At 42.8% G+C, this 18,175-nt stretch overlaps 1 protein-coding gene across 1 annotated transcript in view; it reads right to left on the minus strand.

Moving 5' to 3' along the window:
* LOC115081713 (maltase-glucoamylase, intestinal-like) overlaps positions 1-18,175 on the minus strand; it is a gene marked incomplete at its 5' end in the record, with an annotated part of 276,490 nt that overhangs the window by 5,103 nt on the left and 253,212 nt on the right. The window contains 3 exon segments of the mRNA XM_029586132.1: positions 4,280-4,329; positions 5,876-5,964; positions 7,300-7,424. Of these exon segments, the coding sequence (XP_029441992.1) occupies positions 4,280-4,329; positions 5,876-5,964; positions 7,300-7,424 (264 nt within the window).

The following is an 18,175-nucleotide window of genomic DNA, read 5'->3' on the forward strand; positions in this document are numbered from 1 at the left end:
TATAATGTATATATTTGATATGGCAGTTTTGTTTTTGATAACTTCATATTAAACATGAGGTTGTTAGAATCTGTACTAGGGATGTGCATTCGTCCAGGACAAATTAGGCGCTAGCATTGAAAGCGTACACTAACAGAGAGTTGGCGCACACTAACAGGAGTTAGCACGCACTAACCCCGAAAATCGGGGCGGCCGAAAAAAATTCGGCCCGAACTGCGGGAAAACAAAATTTCCCGCAGCTCGGGCCGATAACGAAGGCCGAACCAAAAGTTTCAGCCAAATCACATCCCTAATATGTACACTGTATTGTAGGTTGGACTCTGTTTCAAAAAAGCAACAATCTAGGTACATGAAAAAAAGCAACAAAATACTCCATTTGAATAGGAAACAAAAAGAAAACATTGAAATTCACTGAGTTTGTCTATTCATTTTGGAATGTACCTGTTGCTGCCTCCACTGCTCCCCCCCCTCCCCCCCCACAATCCCTAGCATCGCAGAAATATAAAAGTTAAACACGCTCCTGGCCGTCCCTTATTATTCTACACTGCATTAATGGGACGCAGGATCTTATCCCAATCCATGGGAAATAAGTTAAAATGGGGCAAGAATGTCCCCTTTTGTGTGACTGGCTCTGCCCTGCTGGGTCCCATTGTCAAACCAGTGCTGGCTGGCACTGACCCTGGGGTTGCCACCAGTTTGTTATATGCTTCTGCCCCATGTCTACTGATTCATCCCCACAGATGGCATTAGATCAAGCAATTGGGGAAAGTGGGACATTTCTTTCTTTCTTTCCCTCTCTCTCTTTCTATATTGCCATTTTTTTTAAATGTTTTATTTTGTTTTATTTAAACAAAAAAGAGACAAAATAAACATGTATTGACATTTAAAAATGAACAAAAATACCAAACAAAAATTACAATCCAATATTTTCCCCATGTACATTACTATTTATTTATTTATTTATTTATTTATGTAAATGTACATTGCTACTTTCTATGGGCCCCCAAAGACATCAGTTCTCCCTGATATATTCTCAGTAGCATTTTGCATGTTTGCCATAAATATAATAGATTTAATCAACCCCTTTTTTTCTAGGTTTAATGCAGATCTAAACAGTTTTAACCTTCATGAGGTTTGCAAAGGATTTATTTTTAGCTGGTAGATCACATTTTGTGCTGTGAAAGGTCAAATGATGATCTTCCATTCCTGAATTATCACCATTTATTAAATTTCCAGACTTTTCATAAAAGTTAGATGAACTTGGGCTGGAAAGTTAAAAAAGAATTTTCCAGTCCTTTAAACTTAGAATCATAAAAGCGAAAAACTTAAGAGATACCCATGGTAGGTTCTTTTCAGCCTAGCCTCCGTTCTCTGATAGTGGCCTATCTGGAACATTTTTAGATCCAATTAGATTTTCTTCCCAGTTCTTGCTAGGAAAGAGTCCGTGAAATATGCAGAAGCCTGCATACCTTTTCTATCTATTTCTATGCAATGTGAAAGATTTTAAGTTCTAGAGACTATGGACCGGATTTTAAGACGTACGCGTGGGGGTACATTTGTGCGTGCAACTCGGCGTTCACAAATGTACGCCCGATTTTATAACATGCACGCGCAGCCGCGTACATGTTATAAAATCTGGGGTCGGCGCACGCAAGGGGGATGCACACTTGTGCACCTTGCACGCGCCGAGCCCTAGGAGAGCCCCGATGGCTTTCCCCGTTCCCTCCGAGGCCACTCCTCCTATTTTTCAGATTTGCATCGCGCCATATGATATGGTGCTATCGTATGCATTAACGGGGCTTTTCACATGCGAAAACGCCTTAGCGCATTTTGATAAATGAGGGGGTTTGTTTCAAGAGAGAAATATTGCCATTGTGGCATATTTCTGGGCGGTTTCACATTTTTCTGCCTGTAGGCCCTCTTGCTAAAAAATGTCAGCGCACAATCCTCCTCGTGTGAGGGATTTTCTGAAAAAATGACTCTTCTTTTTTGAATCTCTGCCATTTTGTATTCCTGATTCTGAGTATGGTAACGCATCCAAAGGGTATGGTTTTGTTAAATCTCATTTTCCATTTTTAATGATGGTTGATATTTGGGCAATCTGAATTGGGCAAAATGTCAAATTAAGCAGACTTCTCCATCTCTAGTGCCCATTTGAATTTCTCCCTCTCTCCTTTCTACCAAAAAATGGTATCATGAAAAAATAGTAATCTATATTACCATAAGTCTGAAAAATCTGATGTTGAGGTTTGTTGTAATTTTATTTCTCAATAGTCTAACATTCCTGTGTGTCAACTAGTTTGTAGGTGCCAGTAGTAACTGGGCATACCGCACCTGCTGAGAGAGAAGGATGGATGGCTGAGGCATTGTGCCTATCTTTTCCAGCTTCTGTGCACAACATGGGGAGGGGAGAGAAGGGAGCTGGTTAGATCATCCCAGTGCAGTTTCTGATGGCCACGCAGCCAGTACACCCCCCTTCAAGGCTGTCAGGTCATGTGGCATGATGAAACTTCATTTCCATGCAGCATTGGGAGAATGGCATCCAAGGACTTGCAGGGACATAGGTTCTGCTGGTCCTAGCAGCCAACCCTACCTAAGATGATTTGCAAGAGGTGGGTGGGGGAGATATCCCACTCCCTTCCACTTGTCTTGTGGCCCGATAGGGCCATTTGGTGTGGCAGGGATAAGTAGGTGAGGCTGGGCAAATAGGGAGCAAAAGATGCTGCTCTGTCTCCCATGCCAGGGCCCCTTGCTTTTCCACTCCATTACCTGCCCCATACATAGGTTGGAGTTTGATCAGGATGCACCCATTCAGGGAAGCTGGTTGCAAGTCATGATTGCATAGTTAAATATTCTCTGTAATACATACATTTCCTTTTACATTCTGTATATTCTGTATGTCTTTTTCACAGCAGGGGGCATAGTTCCCATGTCAAGGGAGATGGGATTTAATTGGAGGAAGAAAAGGGACTGACAGAGACAAAATTTCAGGGCATGGCCAAGGAGAGAGGGTTTTGTCTGCTGTTTGGGCTACCAAGCCCCAGTCAGACCTGCAATCCCAATGTGGTCATGTGATGGCCAGAAGGGCTGGCAGCCTTGCTTCAAATGGGGAGGACTGCCCGGTGATGCTAGGCCATTACTTTTCCCCTAAGGACTATAGTCTTGCTTGTTATTGCTGGTTGAATAATCCAGGACAGTGAAAGGTTGTTTCCTGATGAATGAGTTTGCTGTCTCTTCACTGCTCCCATTACACATCTAAAATGGCTTGGGATTTAAACAGTTGGTAATGTTAGAATTAGTAATAAAGCTGCAGACATATTATTCCAATCAACTTTCTGTGTCTGTGGCTTTCTTGGATGTGTGCTAAGTTAATAAAACTGCTTCTCTCCTTTCCCAGTTTTAGGAAAAAGAGGTGGTTTGCTCAGGTTATTCATGTTTGGGATCATGGCACAGTTTGTACACTGTACAAATTATTCTTTTAGTAAAAGTACTATATATAAAAACGGGTATTAGAGAAGATCTCAGTTTGTGGAATAACCTTTTTATGTTCTGACATGATTGATCCTAACTGTGAGGTAACATTAGAAATAATATTTGATTATCCTGGAACATAATTTCTATCTATTTGAAAATGGGCTCTAGTTGAAAAGAGTTTCTCCCATTTGATACTGGTAGCAAAACACTTTAGAAGACACGTTTTCTTATACTCTGATACTTTTTTTGTGTCTTTCTAGTTGCTGATCTTTCAAATATAATAAGCAGGTAGTAAAGACTATATCAAGGATATGCAGTTCTGGTCCTGGAGTGTCACAAACATGTCTGGTTCTCAGTTTATCCATAATGAATATGTGTGAGGTATACAGTCTTTGAATGCACTGTCTCGTGCATATTCATTGTGGATAAATTGAAAACCTGACTGTGTTCCGAGGACTGGGTTGAGAACTATGGATTTAAAGCATGGGACTAATTAAAAATCCAAAACAGTTTGAAATAATATTGCTTAGGTATAGGCAATGCCAGTCCTGAAGTGCCACAAACAGATGTGCATATTGAAAAGCAGACACGTAAATCCACTGGATTTACGCTCATAGGCTTTTGAAAATCCGGACCTGTGGATTTTCTGAAAATCTGATTGAAAGAGTATGTCCCAAGGGTTGGGTTTTCTCCTTATCCTAAGTATAATGTCTAACATGTGCCAGATTATTTGGAGTCCTGTTGATGCCAGATCATAACACAGTGAAACTAAATGTGCTTTTGTATATTTTTAAAGAATACATACCTGACTTGCATTAAATGATGCTAAGAAATAAAGACCCTTTTCATAGGAATCTGTAATGCAGAAGAAAAATGAAATACATCTCTATCAAAAGCAGTACAGTAACTATTGAAAAATAATTTCATCCATATTTTGATAAAAGAAATAAAATTTTAATTCAGGGATAGGCAATTCTGGTCTTGGAGTGGAGTTTTTAGGATATCCACAATGAATATGCATGAAGTATATTTGCATGCACTGCCTTCATTATATGCAAATATCTCATGCATATTTATTTGTGGAGGTCCTGTAAACCAGACCTGTCTTGTGACACTCCAGGACTGGGGTTGCCTGCCCCTCTATTGATAATTTAAAAGACAATGATGGAAGAAAGTTACCGGGCTAATTTTCAGAAGCCTGCATGCATAAAAACAGGGGGCCATACACGTGGTTGGGCCTTGCACATACCGTGCACATTTTTGGAAGGGCCAAATCATGCGCGTAACTCCCATTATGCGCAGAAATGCCACGCCTCTCAAAAGGGGACAGCCAGGGATTGTGGTCTGGGTGGGGATGGGTGGAGTGGGCCAGGTCAGTGCCATTCGATGCTGTCTCGGGGAAGCGCATGCCATTCGATGCTGTCCCGGGGAAATGCACACTGGCTGCCTGCCAGCGCTTCGAGATTACTTGGGCTCCCAAGGTGCAGTAAGTAACTAACAAAAATAATGTAAGTGGCTAGGAAGGGTTTAGGGGTCGGGGAGGAAAGGAGAAAGGGTAGGAAGGTTAGGGAAGGGTACAGGGAAGTTCCCTCCCAGTCTGCTTCTTAAAGGAGGGGATGGTTTGTCCCATCTCCTTTTACCACTCCGCGTTTTTCTCCCATCCTCCCTCTCTCATGGTACTTCTGTTGTGCATTGTTTCCTGTCCACCTTTTGTAGCTTGGCCTTGTTTATTGCAGCTAGGGGACGTGAGTGTACCTAAGCTTTTAGATCTTTTGCAGAGTCATTGGAACTGTCTGTTCCTTCAAGATGCAGTACGTGAGGTGATTACAATTAATGCGGGTATGAGTGTCTTCTTGGCTGTGGTGGGTACCCTGTGATGCCTACAGGTTGGTCAAACCAGGGGAAGGGTGTCTTGCTTGAACATGGCGTTCAGCCTTCCGGGGCAGACTTTGTTGTGTGGGTGAGTGATGGGATGATGCTATAGTTGTTGTTCCCTGGGTATAATTTTGTTGATGATAAGGCTGTGGCCTTTGACCTGCAAAGTCTGACTGCAAAGTTTGACTACATTACCAATTGTGTCTTGGTAATGTATGAGACGATAGTTGTGGAGTGAGATGAATGGTCTAGGTACCCATATTGTCATTATTTTGAGCATTAGATTATTTATATGATGTAGAGTAAAAGTATAAATAGTATAACACTACTGCATTAGGAAGGGGAAATAGACTCAATGAGTCTTGCAACATTATCTAAAACTGTGCTTCCATGTAATAATACCAATTAAATCAACAACATAATCTTTAATATTCACAACAGCAGTTAAAACCAATGTATATGCAGCTTAGGAAATCTCATTTCAAACAGTTAAATGTCTTATTTCAGCAGAAGGAATGTCACTTACCAATGGTTACCCCATCATCCCAGAAAAGTTGACCTTGAGCAGCTCCATTGTCATCCATAGCAACAGTAAGCCCCATAAAGTTTTGACGACTGCAAGAACAAACAAAAACATCTGTGTGTATATTGATATCTATATATTGCCTCTATAATTATAGATATATGAAGATATAGATATACAGAGTGAGGTTTTATTTATTTAAAATGATTTATAGCCCACACCCTCCCAAGGGTTTGGGACTGCACATAATAAACACATGCACAAGTCGATTACACAGAAGCAAACATTAAAATAATAACAATCAATGGGTAGATTTTAAAAGCTGTGTGCAGGCACGCGCATGTTATAAAATTGGGGGTTGGCCCCTGCAAGGGTGCACGCACCGAGCCGTGCTGCCTTCCCCCATTCCCTCCCTGTGAGGGAACTTCCCTTCCCCCTAGGCTGACCTTCCCACCCCTTCCCCTAACCTTCCCCCCCTAGCCCTACTCTAACCACCCCCCCCCCCCCGACCTTTGTCTTACCTTTTGCGCCTGCCCCGGTGCGCACGCCGGCAGCCTGCCGGCATGCGATCCTCCGATACAGCGGCCATTGCCGCTGTGTTGGAGGCCTCTGGCCCCGGGACTTACACGCGTCCCGGGGCTTTATGCGTGTCGCCGGGCCTTTTAAAATAGGCCCGGCGCGCGTAACCCTCTCCTACGCTCGTAAATCCTCTGGATTTACGAGCGTAGGAGATTTAAAATCCGGCCCAGTGTGTGTATGTCTATTTTTATATATGTTAGTGTGTGTTAGATTTGATTATTTTTGTTTTGCCTCATCTTTTTCCAGTACCACTTTTAGGACTCTAAAATCCAAGCGTCTCAATTCACCCAAATTTGTGTCTTAAATAAAATAGGAATAGGAGTTATTTGATGACTTTGGTGAATAAATACAATCGTGAGCTAATTAAAAAAATCAAGGCCCTGTATATTTCAAAACAGTACATAAAACCTCCTTTCCCTTACTTTTTAGACATTTTAAAAGTCTCAGGCTTTGTCACACTGTAACTAGTTATAACTTGATCATTCCTATTGACATTATAGCAGCTCGCAATAACTGTGGCTTAACAAATATTGGTCATCTCCCACAAGACTAAAGTGACGTGAACCTAAAGGTTTAACCTGACCAGTAAGGCTTACTGTGACCGTAATTTGTATGAGGGGAGTTCTATTTTGTTGATGTTAATTTCGTTCATAATTGTATGAGTGAGTATTTTATTTGGCATATATAATATTGTTAAAATAATTTATTATAATAAAAAGATCTATTATTTCCAAATAATAAAGTGCTCCTTGGACTGGATCCTTGATTTAGGCCACAGCACTGGTGGATCTGGGCTCAAATTCTCCATTTATTTTATCAGAATTCTAAGTGCTGAAGTTTTTACTTACCTATAGTAGGTGGTATTTGCTGGTTCTTGCCATGGAATGATATAGCCACCACGAACATGAAGATTTATATGATCAAGGGGAGCTGAAAAATTATGCCATTCTCCCCTAACTCCAATATCCTTTCCCTGTGAGAGAAAATTTAGGTTTTTGTTACATTTTGAGTAACCATGAGACACAAATTTCAAGATCTGCAATACAATGAAGAAAGGCTTGTAGGTAATTTTGCCAATCATAATGTTTAAGTTATCTCATGATGGGCTCAGTATTCATTAGGGATGTGCATGTTTTTTTTATTTGTTTTTAGAGTTTATGCATATATATTATTATAAGCTTAAAAATGACATTTCTGATCTTTTAGTTAAAATTTGTAACCTATCATTAAAATCATCCATTGTACCTGAAGACTGGAGGGTGGCCAATGTAACCCCAATATTTAAAAAAAGGCTCCAGGGGCGATCCGGGTAACTATAGACCAGTGAGCCTGACTTCAGTGCCAGGAAAAATAGTGGAAACTATTCTCAAGATCAAAATCGTAGAGCATATAGAAAGAGGAAGTGGTGAAGACCAGGACTTCAAAGGGGCATGGGATAAATACTGTGGATCCATAAAGTCTAGAGGACGTGAATGAAGAGTGGGTGGCTTGCGGGAATGACGGCTACTACCTGGAGATAATACCCTTAATCAATAAACATACACACGGTTAATGTGACTCCAACATTGCTCTAAGCTTCAACGGCAAGAGGAAACGTGGTAAAAAGGATTTGCATTCACAAAAAAGCGGGGAGTAACTTGCTGGTTATGGCGGTTACTACTCAAAACAAAATAAGCCTGATACTTCACTTTCAATGCGTATCCAGTAGAGATGTGAATCGTGTCCTCGATCATCTTAACGATCGATTTCGGCTGGGAGGGGGAGGGAATCGTATTGTTGCCGTTTGGGGTGTAAAGTATCGTGAAAATCGTGAGCCGGCACACTAAAACCCCCTAAAACCCACCCCGACCCTTTATTGTTGAAATAACTTTTATTAAATAACTTTTATTAACTTTTTAGAAGTAGATACTTACAGAATGGAAAAATATATAAGAACTTGTACAAAATGCCATGATATACATAGTAGGGTACAGGTGACAAACAATCATCATCATACATGACAGTATGTATTAATTCTGTAAGTAGCTAATAGATGAGAAAGGGTGAATCAGAAACGTAAGAAAAGGAGATAAAGAGAAAGGAAGAAAGTGACACTTCATATGTGTTAGTGTAATGCTCAGCAAAGAATAATAAAAAGGCTAGAATGCATCCAAAACCCACATCATGTAACATGCAAGGCTAAGTAGTCGTCAATCGGCTTCCACACTTGGGACCAAGAGGACAATCTATGACATTTGATCGCCATAGCCTTCTCATACTTAAGGTATAAACAGACAGAGTTCCACCATAATTGCTTGCATAGCATATCACTTCTCTTCCAATTCGCCATGATGTTGTGAAGGGCCACAAGGATTAAAAAATCCAATAATTTTTGTGCGTGACTAGGAAGGGCAGTGAAGGATGGGTCAGAACCCCGTAGTATAACAATAGAGTATTTAAGGGGTATAGAAAGATTTAATATATTAGAAATTACCTCCCATATCGAATTCCAAAAACTGACCACATAAGGACAGTAGAAAAGAGCATGAGAGAGGGTGCCTTTTGCTGCTTGGCAGGACCAACAGTTATGTGTCTGAAGGAGTCCTGCACGGTGCATGGTCCATGGAGTCCAGACTGCTCTATGTAAGATAAAGAAAGCAGTCTGAGTAAGGCTAGAAGAGAGTGATATGCATATCGAAGTGTTCCATACTCTGGTCCAATTTAAAGATGTTGTTTCATAACCAGTGTCACAGGCCCAGAGGGCTTGAAGGCTTATGATGGGCCTATAAGGGCGAGACATCTTAAAAGTTTTATACAATCTTGAGGCTAAGTGTCCCAATGTACCGTATGTCTGAAAGAAAGAAAAAGCGAAAGGATGGGTTGTGGAGTGTAACTCTTGCAGGTTGATAGCAGAAATCGAAGAACGAAGCTGTAACCATGCATAAAACTGAGTCGCTGGAAGACCATATTGAGCCTGTAATTGGTCAAAGGGGAGGAGTGTAGTTTGTTGCAGCACAGAGGTTAGCAACCAGATCCCTGATTTTTTCCAAATAGGCCAGTTGAGGGGACTTCCCGCTATGCAAATTCTGGGATTATTCCAAAGAGGGGCCATAGCAGACGACATCCATGCTGGTGCACCCCCGACCCTTTAAATTAAATCCCCCACCCTCCCGAACCCCCCCCAAATGCTTTAAATTACCTGGGGATCCAGCGGCGGTCCGGAACGGCGGCGGTCCGAAATGGCCTCCTGCAATTGAATCATGTTGTCTTCGGCCGGCGCCATTTTCCAAAATGGCGGCGCAAAATGGCGGCGGCCATAGACCAACACGATTCGACTGCAGGAGGTCGTTCCGGACCCCCGCTGGACTTTTGGCAAGTCTTGTGGGGGTCAGGAGGCCCCCCCAAGCTGGCCAAAAGTTCCTGGGGGTCCAGCGGGGGTCCGGGAGCGGTTTCCTGCCGTGAATCGTTTTCCGTACGGTGCCATTTTCCGTACGGAAAACGATTCGCGGCAGGAAACCGCTCCCGGACCCCCGCTGGACCCCCAGGAACTTTTGGCCAGCTTGGGGGGGCCTCCTGACCCCCACAAGACTTGCCAAAAGTCCAGCGGGGGTCCGGAACGACCTCCTGCAGTCGAATCGTGTTGGTCTATGGCCGCCGCCATTTTGGAAAATGGCGCCGGCTGAAGACAACATGATTCAATTGCAGGAGGCCGTTTCGGACCGCCGCCGTTCCTGACCGCCGCTGGATCCCCAGGTAATTTAAAGCATTTGGGGGGGGGGGGTTCGGGAGGGTGGGGGATTTAATTTAAAGGGTCGGGGGTGGGTTTTAGGGTGTTTTAGTGTGCCTGTTTTCCTGCCCTCCCCCTTCCCCTGATTTACGATTTTTTGACGATAAATCGGGGGAATTGGTATTGTATCGTGGCCCTAATGATTTTTGACGATTTAAAATATATCGGACAATATTTTAAATCGTCAAAAAACGATTCACATCCCTAGTATCCAGCATAGCTCTCTGCTTCAACGGCAGGGGAGAAAGACTGATACATCACGCATATCCAGCATAGCTCTCTGCTTCATTGGCAGGGGAGAAAGTCTCATACTTCACTTTCAATGCATATCCAGCATAACTCTCTGCTTCTATGGCAGGGGAGAAAGACTGAAACTTCACACATATCCAGCATATCTTTGTGCTTCAACGGCAGGCTCATACTTCACTTTCAATCCATATCCAGCATAACTCTCTGCTTCTATGGCAGAGGAGAAAGTCTGATACTTCAATTTCAATGCATATCCAGCATAACTCTCTGCTTCAACAGCAGGGGGAATGAAGAAAAGTGGATCTATATACAGGCAACAACCAACAAGGACTGAATTATTTAGTCTGGGTAAACAAATAAGCATGGGTATAGCTTGCTTATTGCGGCAGTTACTACACCTAACTAATTAAGCTAGATATTTCACTTAGATGCAGATCCAACACTACATTAATGGTGGGCATGGAAGGGAAATAGAACCAAAAGGTTACTAAGAGTCAAGAGTAACAGATAAGTATGAGAAAAAAAAAAGTGCGAAACTTGCTGGGCAGACTGGATGGACCATTTGGTCTTCTTCTGCCGTCATTTTCTATGTTTCTATGTAATGGAACACAGTCAACATGGATTTACCCAAGGGAAGTCTTGCCTAACAAATCTGCTTCATTTTTTTGAAGGGGTTAATAAACATGTGAATAAAGATGAACTGGTAGATGTAGTGTATTTGGATTTTCAGAAGGCGTTTGACAAAGTCTCTCATGAGAGGCTTCTAAGAAAACTAAAAAGTCATGGGATAGGAGGCGATGTCCTTTCGTGGATTACAAACTGGTTAAAAGACAGGAAACAGAGAGTAGGATTAAATGGTCAATTTTCTCAGTGGAAAAGGGTAAACAGTGGAGTGCCTCAGAGATCTGTACTTGGACCGGTGCTTTTCAATATATATATAAATGATCTGGAAAGGAATACGATGAGTGAGGTTATCAAATTTGCGGATGATACAAAATTATTTTTATTTTTTATTTTATTTATTTTTATTTAAATTCTTTTACTATACCAATACTCAAGACGCGGTCTTATCGTACCGGTTTACAATAGAACAGGGGAAACCAATTAACAACTATATAGAAGGTAAAAGTTACATCAAACAGGGAGCGAAAAACTTGGGAGCTGGAGGACAGGAAAGATATTTTAAAACGATATCAACTGAAGAGTGCTAAAATAGTCATTGAAAACAATGAAAACCAAAGACAGCGATACAAAATCAGCTAGATTAAGCTCAGCTGTGGGTTAATCTTAGGTAATTATTCACAATTATTCATAACTCTTGTGGACGGGGAGGCATGGAGGGTTAAGCAGCGGGGGAGGTGGGAGGGCAGGGATGGGGGTAGGGGGAGTAGGGAGGCAGTCAAGGGTGAGAGACAAAGTGTTTGATAAAGGTTCCTTCAACCGTAAGCTTGAGTGAACAGCCAGGTTTTCAGTTTCTTTCTGAAGGAGAGATGGCATTGTTCCTGGCGTATATCCGGGGGAAGCGAATTCCAATGGAGCGGACCCGCTGTCGAAAGTGCTCGCTTATGAATGGAGTTGTGGACCGAGGATTTGTTAGGGGGGGCCTTGAGAGAACCTTTGTAGGTGGATCTGATCGGTCTTGCGGAAGTATGTAGTTCGAGAGGGATGGAGAGTTGGAGTGTGGATTGCTGGTATACAGATTTGTGGATGATGGTGAGAGTCTTGAATAGTATTCTATAATGGATGGGTAGCCAATGAAGGATTTTTAGGATAGGTGTGATGTGGTCCTTACGACATGTGTTTGTAAGGATCATGGCCGCTGCGTTTTGCAGCGGCCAGAGTAGTTAAATCACAAGTGGATTGTGATACATTACAGGAGGACCTTGCAAGACTGGAAGATTGGGCATCCAAATGGCAGATGAAATTTAATGTGGACAAGTGCAAGGTGTTGCATATAGGGAAAAATAACCCTTGCTGTAATTACATGATGTTAGGTTCCATATTAGGAGCTACCACCCAGGAAAAAGATCTAGGCATCATAGTGGATAATACTTTAAAATTGTCAGTTCAGTGTGTTGCAGCAGTCAATAAAGCAAACAGAATATTAGGAATTATTAGGAAGGGAATGGTTAATAAACGGAAAATGTCATAATATCTCTTTATCGCTCCATTGTGAGACCGCACCTGGAATACTGTGTACAATTCTGGTCGCCGCATATCAAAAAAGATATAGTTGCGATGGAGAAGGTACAGAGAACGGTAACCAAAATGATAAAGGGGATGGAACAGCTCCCCTATAAAGAAAGGCTGAAGAGGTTAGGGCTGTTCAGCTTGGAGAAGAGACGGCTGAGGGGGGGGATATGATAGAGGTCTTTAAGATCATGAGAGGTCTTGAACGAGCAGATGTGAATCAGTTATTTACACTTTCGAATAATAGAAGGACTAGGGGGCATTCCATTAAGTTAGCAAGTAGCACATTTAAGACTACTCGGAGAAAATTCTTTTTCACTCAACGCACAATAAAGCTCTGGAATATGTTGCCAGAGGATGTGGTTAGTGCAGTTAGTGTAGCTGGGTTCAAAAAAGGGTTGGATAAGTTCTTGGAGAAGCCCATTAACAGCTATTAATCAAATTTACTTAGGGAATAGCCACTGCTATTAATTGCATCAGTAGCATGGGATCTTCTTAGTGTTTGGGTAATTGCCAGGTTCTTGTGGTCTGGTTTGGCCTCTGTTGGAAACAGGATGCTGGGCTTGATGGACTCTTGGTCTGACCCAGCATGGCAATTTCTTATGTTCTTATGGAATCTGTTCTGCACATGCTTTTTATGGGCACAAACTCCTAGATGATTTTCAAAAGCTGATTTATACCCACAAAATTCAGGTTTTATGCACATACATGTGAAAAAAGTAATTTAGCTCTGCAGTATGATTTAAAAAACCTGAGATGAATAGATGGGCATACAAAAAGGTTTTGGGATATTTTTCATTTGGAAAAAATATTTTGGCATGTTTTTCTATTAGGTTCATTCATTTATAGATGGTATGCATATAAATGCTATTTATTTATCATAATTTTAAAAATGTCTTGAAAGTCACAAAGCAAATTGTAATCCATATCAGAATCACAATTAGAGGAAAACAGAAACTCTGTATCTATAAAAGCATATAGCAATAGCATATAGAAGCATATAGCATATGGCAGTAGAAGTGGATCTGAAGGCTCATCTGCATTCTGCTCCCAGCATCCCTAAGGAGAGGACTCCAGAGGTCACAGCGAACGATCCAGGGTTTGAACTCCAGAGCCCCAGCTTCCAGAGGCCCTGCAACCTTTGCAGTAAAAGAGGACCGGAAGGCTCATTTGCATACTGCTCTCAGCATCGCCCGGGAGAGGACTCCAGAGGTCACAGCAAGCGATCCAGGATTTGAACTCTACAGCCCCAGCTTCCAGAGGCCCTGCACCCTTTGCAGTAGAAGATTAACTTAATGGTAGTTGAGAGGATTGGTAAGTATAGCTTTGGGAAATCTTTCAACTTAAAAAAACAAGTTTGGAGAAAGGTGAAATAGTGGGATATATTCTTTAGAGTTTGTGTGTGTCTGAGAAAATAAGCAAGCCAGAGGTAGTTAATTCTAGTGTCTATCTTTCCCTCCCACCCACCCTTACTCAACCCTTGATTTTTAGGCAGGAGACACTTTTTCATTAAAAATCAATCAGGCTCTTATCTAAATCATACTATTGCACCAGCCCTTATTAATCATCCCCTTGTAGGACACAAGCACATTAATTCCAACTCCCTTGGTATCCTAAACTTAACTAGGAATTCAAGAAAATTAAGATGAAGGCAGCAGGCCAGCAGCAAGAGGGGGGTTTTCCAGTCTCACATGAATAATTTTTTACCCACCGGTGAGAAATTGTATGAGTGCACCTGGAGCAAAGAGTTCCTGGCTCTCAGGAAATTAGTGTGATCTCTGGAGGCCAGAATGTTAGACTTGGAGGAGCTGCAGCAGACAGAGAGGTACATTGATGAGACATTCAGGGACATTGTAGCCAAGTCCCAAATTCAGTCTGGCAGTCCCAGTGCTGCCTTGGAGAACATCATCCTGGTGTAGCAGGAACTGATCCTATAGCAAGGACCTGCTCTCCAGGTGATGTTTTGTCCTCTCGCACTGAGGACTAGTCTCCCAGGGCTACTGCCAAGGAGGGAAGGATTGGGCCGGCCATCATAGTTGGTGATTCGATTATTAGAAATGTAGATAGCTGGGTGGCTGGTGGAAGTGAAGTCTGCCTGGTAACTTGCCTGCCTGGTGTAAAGGTGGCAGACCTCATGCATCACCTAGATAGGATTATAGACAGTCCTGGGGAGGAGCAGGCTGTCATGGTACACGTGGGCACCAACGACATAGGAAAATGTGGGATAGAGGTTCTGGAAGCCAAATTTAGATTTTTAGGTTGAAAGCTGAAATCCAGAACCTCCACGGTGGCATTCTCTAAAATGCTTCCTGTTCAACATGCTGGTCCATAAAGGCAGGCAGAGCTATGGAGTCTCAATACATGGATGAGATAATAGTACAGGTAAGAGGGATTCAGTTTTGTAAATATCTGGGGAACCTTTTGGGGAAGAAGGAGACTTTTCCGAAAGGATGGGTTCCACCTTAATCAGACTGGAACCAGGCTGCTGGCACTAACTTTTAAAAAGGAGATAGATCAGCTTTTAAACTTGAACATGGGGGGAAACCGACAGTCACTCAGCAATGCAGGGTTCGAAGGAATGTATTCTTGAAAGATACTAATGAAACAGGATAGTTAGGACATCCCAAAAGAGAGGTTCCAATAAAAGCAAACGCAGTCCATGTGCCTATATGTAAAAGAAATCACCTGAGCTAAAGATTACCAAATTATCCCTATCAACTGAAAAAAAGGTTGTTAATACAAACAAAAAACACATTTTGAAATGTCTGTATGCCAATGTCCGAATTCTAAGAAGTAAGATGGGAGAGTTAGAGTGTATAGTAATAAATGATGAGATTGACATAATTGGCATTTCAGAGACCTGGTGGAAGGAGGATAACCAATGGGACAGTGTTATAACAGGGTACAAATTATATCGCAGTGATAGAGAGGATCAACTTGGTAGGGGTGTGGCACTTTAAGTTTGGGATAATATAGAGTCCAACAGGATAAAGAACATACAAGAAACTAAATGCTCAGTAGAATCTTTATGGGTAGAAATCCTATGTGTGTTGGGTAAGAGTATAGTGATAGGAGTATACTACCATCCACTTGGACAACATGATCAGAAAGATGATGAAATGCTAAGAGAAATCAGGGAAGTTAACCAATTTGGCAGTGCAGTAATAATAGATTTCAATTACCCCAATATCGACTGGCTAAATGGAACATCAGGACATGCTAGAGACATAGGGGCGGATTTTAAAAGCCCTGCGCGCGTAAATCCTTCCGGATTTACGCGCGCAGGGCCCTCGCATGCCGGCGCGCCTATTTTGCATAGGCCGCCGGCGCGCGCAGAGCCCCGGGACGCACGTAAGTCCCGGAACTTTCTAAAAGGGGCGGGGAGGGGGCGTGTCGGGGGCGTTCGCAAAATGACGTGGCATTTCGGGGGCGGCCCGCGGCATTTCGAGGGCGGGCCCGGGGGCGTGGCGCTGGCCCGGGGGCATGGTCGAGGCCTCCGGACCAGCCCCCGGGTCTGGTGACGGTGCGCCAGCAGCCTGCTGGTGCGCGCAGATTTACGTCTGCTTTTAGCAGGCGTAAATCTGCCAAAAAAGGTAAGGGGGGGATTAGATAGGGCCGGGGGGGTGGGTTAGGTAGGGTAAGGTAGGGGAAGGTGGGGGGAGGGCGAAGGAAAGTTTCCTCTGAGGCCGCTCCGAAATTGGAGCAGCCTTGGAGGGAACAGGCAGCGCGCGCCGGGCTCGGCACGCGCAGGTTGCACAAATGTGCACCCCCTTGCGTGCGCCGACCCCGGATTTTATAAGATACGTGCGGCTACGCGCGTATCTTATAAAATCCAGTGTACTTTTTTTCGCGCCTGGTGCGCGAACAAAAGTATGCGATCGCGCAATTTTTTAAAATCTACCCCATAAAGTTCTTAGATGGATTAAAGAAAAGCTTCATGGAGCAATTGGTTCAGGAACAAATGAGAGAGAGAGAACTATTTTAGATTTAATTCTTAGTGGAACACAGGATTTGGTGAGAGACGTAACGGTGGTGGGGCCATTTGGCAATAGTGATCATAACTTGAACAAATCTGAACTAATAACTGGAAGGGAGACAATAAGTAAATATACTTGGGATGTGAATCATTTTTCTGACGATTGAAAATATCGTACGATATTTTCAAACTTGTCAAAAATTGGGGGGTCCCTGAAAATGATAGGAAACCCCCCCACAAACTTTTTGTGGGGTTCTCTTATCATTTTGGGGGGGTGCATGAAGAAAGGGCACACAAAAACAACTCCCAAACCCACCCCGACCCTTTAAATCTACCCACCCTCCAGATCCCCCAAAAACTTTCTTAAAGTACCTGGTGGTCCAGAGGGGGTCCCGGGAGCGATCTCCCGCTCTCAGGCCATTGGATGACTAATCAAAATGGTGCCAAGGACCCTTTGCTCTTACCATGTGACAGGGGCTATCGGTGCCATTGGCCAGCCCCTGTCACATGGTAGGAGCAATGGATGGCCTGTGCCATTTTTAAAGATGGTGCCAGCCATCCATTGCTCCTACCATGTGACAGGGGCAGCCAATGGCACTAATAGCCCCTGTCACATGGTAAGGGCAAAGGGCTATCAGCACCATTTTGTTTAATGGCAGCTGAGAGCAGGAGATCGCTCCCGGGACCCCTGCTGGGCCACCAGGTACTTTAAGAAAGTTTTCAGGGGTCAGGAGGGTGGGGGATTCTAAAGAATTAGATTTAAAGGGTCGGGAGGGTTTTTTGTTTATCGGCTCGGGAACAGTCAAAAAAATAAACCGTTCGGACCACGGGAAACAGAATTTCCCGATGGTCCATGAAACCGGAACTGATTCCGGTTCCAATTCACATCTTTAAAATCTACAGCTCTAACACTAAACTTTCAAAATGGAAACTTTGATAAAATAAGGAAAATAGAAAAAAACTGAAAGGTGCAGTCGCAAAGATTAAAAGTGTTCCACAGGCATGGACATTGTTTAAAAATGCAATCCTAGACGTGCAGTCCAGATGTATTCCACATATTAAGAAAGGTGGAAGGAAGGCAAAACGATTACCGGCATGGTTAAAAGGTGAGGTGAAAGAGGCTATTTTAGCTGAAAAAGCATCCTTCAAAAAGGATCCATCTGAAGTAAATAGGAAAACGTATAAGCCTTGTCAAGTTAAATGTAAAACATTGATAAGACAGGCGAAGAGAGAATTTGAAATGAAGTTGGCCGTAGAGGCAAAAACTCATAAAGAAAACTTTTAAAAATATATCCAAAGCAAGAAACCTGTGAGAGAGTCGGTTGGACCATTACATGACCGAGGGGTTAAAGGGGCTCTTAGGGAAGATAAGACCATTGCAGAAAGACTAAATGAATTCTTTCTTCTGTGTTTGCTAATGAGGATGTTGGGGAGATACCAATTCCGGACATGGTTTTCAAGGGTGATGAGTCAGATGAACTGAACCAAATCACTGTAAACCTGGAAGATGTTGTAGGCCAGACTGACAAACTAAAGAGTAGCA

The sequence above is a fragment of the Rhinatrema bivittatum genome, unplaced genomic scaffold, assembly GCF_901001135.1.
Source record: "Rhinatrema bivittatum unplaced genomic scaffold, aRhiBiv1.1, whole genome shotgun sequence".
NCBI classification, from domain to species: Eukaryota; Metazoa; Chordata; class Amphibia; order Gymnophiona; family Rhinatrematidae; genus Rhinatrema; species Rhinatrema bivittatum.